The sequence below is a fragment of the Morone saxatilis genome, unplaced genomic scaffold, assembly GCF_004916995.1.
Source record: "Morone saxatilis isolate NCDOM2014 unplaced genomic scaffold, NCSU_SB_2.0 Contig23, whole genome shotgun sequence".
Lineage (NCBI taxonomy): Eukaryota > Metazoa > Chordata > Actinopteri > Moronidae > Morone > Morone saxatilis.
In genome coordinates, this window is record NW_023339796.1 from 19,225,938 (window position 1) to 19,231,717 (window position 5,780).

A 5,780-nucleotide genomic window follows, 5' to 3' on the forward strand; every position below is an offset into this window, starting at 1 on the left:
GGAAAAGCACAGGTGTAAATAATGAAAGAATGATGGCTGAATTCCATTTAGCAGCTTCAGTTTCAAGGTCCTGGTATTTTGCATGCTGGCTCACAGGCACACTGTCACAGCTCACTGAGACACTTGAATAGAACAGAGACATCTTTAATGTAATTTGTAACACCTGTGCTTTTTCATCTATGACAAGTGAAAGTGTCAAACCTTTTTTACAGCAGCCATTTTGACATGAAATAGTAGGGTAAATACAAGTGTTACTAATGATACTAATTAAGGTTATGTTCCATTTAGTGCAGCAGAGCCTTTCCAGTGAGCCAACATGCACAATAGCACCCTGACTCTTTTTGACCTGAATGGAATCATAGTTAAGAAAATCAGTTGCGTTTCAACTGTTAAAAAAAGTGTAGGTATTGGTGGTGTGGTAAGTATTGTTTGTTTGTGTAATAAGTTAGAGTTTGTCATGTTATTGAAGGAAATGCACAAGTGGAATTAATAACATTAAAGTTGCAGTAGGTAACTTTTATAAAAAAAATAACTTTTTGTCATATTTGCTGAAATCTTCACTATATCCTGACAGTAGTACACGAGACAGACAATCTGTGAAAAAATCAGGTTCCTCTGGCTCCTCTTAGTGCACCTGAAGGCATTTGTAAAAAACCACCAGACCTGGATAAAAACAACCTATCGGTGCTGTGAAAGATAAAAGACGCTTTGGGTTGGAAACTTGAAGATAGTTGATTTTTTAGTCTCATTCCCAATGTCCCAAAGCGTCTGTATAAACGCTACCTACTGCAGCTTTAATTATGGTCTGCATTATAATGTATTGATATATTGGTACTGCCACAGCTAAATGGTGCAGAGCCTTAATTAATGTTATCAGTTTCACCTGTGCTTTTCCTGCTATGGCAAGTCAAAATCCCTACTGAGAAAGCTCTGAAGGTTTGTTCTATGTTTATAACACAGGTGTCCCTAACAGCTGACACTCTCTTCATACCCGTATTGTTCCTTTAGTAGTTCACCAAAAAAGGTCTCTTACAAAATCCATAATAATCAATAAAAGCTTCATAAGCAAATGATTCATAAAATATGACTCAAACTATTTTCAAATAGCTGAAAGAACAGCCAAATTTCAAACAGAAAAAATATAAAAACAAGTATAAAAATAGATTTAATAAATCATCCTTCATTTCATAGATTCCATAGATACAAATCATTTGAAATTATTCTGATCATGGGTTTGTTAAATGAACTTCATTGAATTCATATAGTATCATCTTAATTCAAATTATGTAATTTTTTTCCTGTCACCTCCCTCCAGCTGAACAATGAAATTTGACCATAAACCTTACAATTGCAACAGCCTTTACAAACACCTGACCACTCTTATGTTTCCACACTAGATGTGACTTCTTTTAAGTGGTAACACATATTACACATACATAGTATCATGTAAGCATGTATTATAATCTTCATTAATTACATTTGTAATAAATGATGAGAACAATTTGACTTGTTATGTGAAATATGATTAATTTGCTAATGAACCATTTTATATGAACCTGGTTATACAATTGTGTATATGTATAATTCAGTTCCTGATTTGTTAAATTACATGTGTTGGAACCAAAATTATTTTTTTAATTCATACAAAAATGTAATGGGGAGTCTCTGGGGATTTAAAGGGAAGGAACATTTTTAGTGCATCACCTGTTAAATAATAACTAGAAGCATCTATGTCAAGTGATGTGGTCCATATAGTGTGTCACTTGCTGTGTTTGTAACCTGAGGAAGATTTAGGGACACTATGCATAAACAATATCTTTCGGTGTTTTGTTGTTCTCTAAAACATGAGTTTGTGCTCATTTCTGGTGTCAGGGAAGGTTTGTTATGTAACATTTACAGCTCAGTGTCAGTGTGTATTTACTTCCACTTTTTAATTCAATGTTGAATCACAGAGACAAAAACAACATGGAAAAGTGTGTCAAGATTTCAGAGTTAAAAAAGCATGTGAGGCTGCCTAGTGAGTTGTTCTGCTGGATTTAACATGCTGTCACTCCCGAGCTTAGTCATTCAGCTGTTTGTGGGGGTCTGACGCATGAGTGGATAGGTCCTCTTTCCTGTCCACCAAAATGGATTCCTCAGCTTTGTGAGGGTCCTGTCTATAAATACCTCTGACTTACAGAGTGACTGACAGCCAAGGACAGCTGCAGCCACCAGCCAACCAACCTGTGGAGACCATTCACAGCAATCTGAGCAGCCCTGTGAACGCTGACAGTCCTGCTCTGTTGTGGGGAGTAAATAGGGTGTCCACGAAACCCAACCGGGACAAGGAGACCGAACAAAATGGCTGCCATGACCATAGATCCGGTGGAACAGCCTCGGATGTACCAACAGACTTTGCTTCAGGACGGACTGTGTGACCTCTTAGAGAATGACAAGTTTGTGGACTGCGTCCTCAAAATTCAGGACAAGGAGTTCCCATGCCACCGCTTGGTTTTGGCAGCCAGCAGCCCTTTCTTCAAGGCCATGTTCCTGTCTGACCTGGAGGAAAGCAAGAAGCGTGAGATTGTCCTCAAAGATGTGGAGCCAGGTGTTATGGGGATGATCCTGCGCTACTTATACACCTCTGACATTAACCTGACAGAACAGAATGTCCAGGATATCTTCATGGTTGCTAACATGTACCAGATCCCCTCCATCTTCTCTGTATGTGTGTCCTACCTTAAAGAGAAGCTGGTGCTGGGAAACTGCTTGGCTATTTTCAGGCTAGGACTGCTGCTGGATTGTCCCAGGCTTGCTCTCACTGCCAGGGAGTTCATCTGTGAACGCTACCAGGTTGTTGTCAGGGACCAGGACTTCCTGCAGCTGGGCCCAAGCGAGCTGGCCATCATCATCACCTCAGATGGTCTCAACGTTGAGAGGGAGGAACTGGTGTTTGAATCCCTGATGGACTGGGTCAGACATGATGAGACACACCGCGTTAAGGACCTGCCAGAGCTGTTGCACTGCGTCCGTTTCAGGCTCATACCTTTGGATTACTTCAAAGAGAAAGTAGAGCGTCACCAGTACCTCCGCTTCAGTCAGGATATCAAGAAGGACCTGGAACTCGTCAAGGATGCTTACAAGGGGCGTCTCCCAAAGCCTAGGAAGCCCAGCAAGGACGAGGCAAAGGGCGGGGAAGGAAGTGAGGAGGAGGACGACGATGATGAAGAGGAAGGGTACCTGCCGGGTATACTCAACAACTACCCTCGTTTTGGGATGTTTGAGATGGACCTGATGCTTATGATCAGTGACACAGGGACTGTGGCCTATGACCCAGTAGGAAATGAATGCTTTGTGGTCTCAGAGTCTACAGAAATTCCCAAAAACCACTGCAGCTTGGTGACCAATCAGAACCAAGTGTTTGTCATTGGAGGACTTATCTACAATGAGGAGGACAAAGATGAACCATTCAGCTCTTACTTCCTACAGGTAGTGCATGAGTCACGAAGACCATGAAAACATACCACTTTTCTTGTAAAACACTAATGATGCTTTAAACCTGAATCCACAATGAATTCTTCTGTCTCTCATTCCTTACATATGATTGTTCTCATCCACAGTTTGACCCAGTAAGTTCAGAATGGTTAGGGATGCCTTCACAACCCAACCCTCGCTGTCTGTTTGGCCTGACCGAAGCTGAAAACTCCATCTTTGTTGTTGGAGGAAAGGAACTGAAGGATGGCGAACACGCCCTGGACTCAGTCATGATCTATGACAGACAGTAAGTGAATACTAAATTTAATTTTTAAATTTTTTTTATTATTTACTAAGGAAACCTTTAGTGTATTCAAATACGATAATTTCCATTCAGTGTGAAACGACATCACTCTCATAGTCACATTAAAGGCAATATATTTCCAGATACTGAATTAGAACTGATTTAATATTTCTACATGAAAGAGTATCCCATCATTGTCTTGTGACAGTGCGTCTTTCTGCTGATTCACTTGGGTTTTTATTTTTTCGTTTATTTAGTCTAGATAAATTAAATTTTCTCAACTTTAAATCATTCATTCAGTTTATCTGAAATTTTAGGGGTCCATGGTTTTCTATGGACAGCAACATCATTTTTGTAAAATCAATATCATTGCTGCATGAGTCAGTAGATTCACCTTTATCATCTATATGTTATGTTAAACAGAGGAACCCTCAAGCAGAATACAAACTCGATTTCCAGAGACAGGCTTTATTGAGAACCAGGGAATGAAATGGTGATGTGAAGCGCCTGCTGTGGTGAGAGGATAAGGCTGAGACCCAGGCAGAGTAGAACTGAAGATGGAGGCAGTGTGGCAGATAGGATGGAGCGGGCAGGTAGCTGAAGTGAAGGTGATGATCCCGAGTCACGGGAAAAAACAAGGTTAAAGTTCACAGCACAAACAGGAAAAAAACTTCTCTTAAAGTTCTCTAACTAGCCAAGAAAGTTACTACCAGGTTTGTAGAGACAACAATCTGGTGTACAGTGGATGGAGAACCAGGGTGTATATACTGCAGGACTGATGAGTTGATAGCTGGCAGGTTTGAGCAGTCAGACAGGTGAGTAGGTAATCAGGGAGACACAGACAGAGAGAGAGACAGGGAAACCAGGGATGAGAAAACTATAGCAACTACTGACTATAACAGTCCCACCAATTGAGAAAGCATGGTTTATGTGAAAGTAACAGAAGGTGAGTCAAACACATAACAGCGCAAGTGACTTTGCACTCAGCTGCATGCCTTATTGAAATGCCACATAAGTTTGGGTGTTAGTGCTGTGTGCAAACAAAGACAGCACTTGGCAGTTTGCTCACATCCCACACTGCTTAGCTGAACTTGATCAATTTATGCTGAAATGTTTCATTCACAATTTGTGTTCAAAAGTTTGTACCAACTAACTGAATGATTAATGCTAAACCACTTCTCAGTTATTGTATCAAAGCATTTAGCATTGGTTTAAAATATACCTTCATCATCCCTTCTCCCTCCTCATTGCACTGTAGGGTGAAAAGGCCTAACCTAAAAGCCAACTCCAGAGAACAACAAGTTCTAAAGGCTCTAGTTTTGGCAGTTACAATGCTACTGCGGCTTATTGCTTTAGCCAAGCCCTAGGGGAGGGTTTAACACGGGGTTGAAGGCTAATGCCATCAACTACATGACCTTGTATATACTTCAGGTTGATGTTAAACTAATCTCATCACAGCAGAACAACTGGGCAAGTTTTATCAGCTGCTTTATTTAAGCTTTTAATGGCAATCTTAGCCATCTCTGTTCCCTTGGCAGATATAAAGCGAGATCAATGACCCTGTTGTTGTTTCTGCATCTCTTAATGTCTTCCTGTGAGACAAGCCAGAGGGTGTTAAACCCGTTTACAGGCTGCTTTGGCCTTACAACAGACTGCAGAGAGAGCCAAAGCCCGGCGGAGATGGAACACAGCCACAAGGAAATGATCAGAATAATAGTGTTAGATTTATGTGGCAGTGCCTACAAAGTGGATGTTTAGCTCCTTGTAGGAAGTGAGTCATGGTACAACGATAAACTATAGGGCTCCTCGATTGGATTCATCAAAACATGTTTGTGTGTGTGTGTGTATTAACCCCTCCCTATTCCTCTTCTGCAGGCCGTAAAGTAGCCGAGTCCACGCCAAACTTCCTTTCACCTTCAGGCAGCGAGAGCTCCAAAATGGTGCTACGAGACGAGAAACTGCTGCTGGAGTGTATTGCTGCTGGACTGTGAGCTCACATGTGCACACACACAACACACACACA

General features: G+C 41.1%; 1 protein-coding gene across 1 annotated transcript in view; it reads left to right on the forward strand.

The window, feature by feature from the left end:
• Window positions 1–2,124: 2,124 nt before the first annotated feature.
• LOC118334818 (kelch-like protein 40a) overlaps window positions 2,125–5,780 on the forward strand; it is a 5,711-nt gene continuing 2,055 nt past the window's right edge. Inside the window, exons 1-3 of the mRNA XM_035670890.1 lie at window positions 2,125–3,468; window positions 3,600–3,762; window positions 5,633–5,744. Coding sequence (XP_035526783.1) covers window positions 2,341–3,468; window positions 3,600–3,762; window positions 5,633–5,744 — 1,403 coding nt within the window. The 5' untranslated portion in view covers window positions 2,125–2,340. The remainder of the gene's footprint in view (window positions 3,469–3,599; window positions 3,763–5,632; window positions 5,745–5,780) is intronic.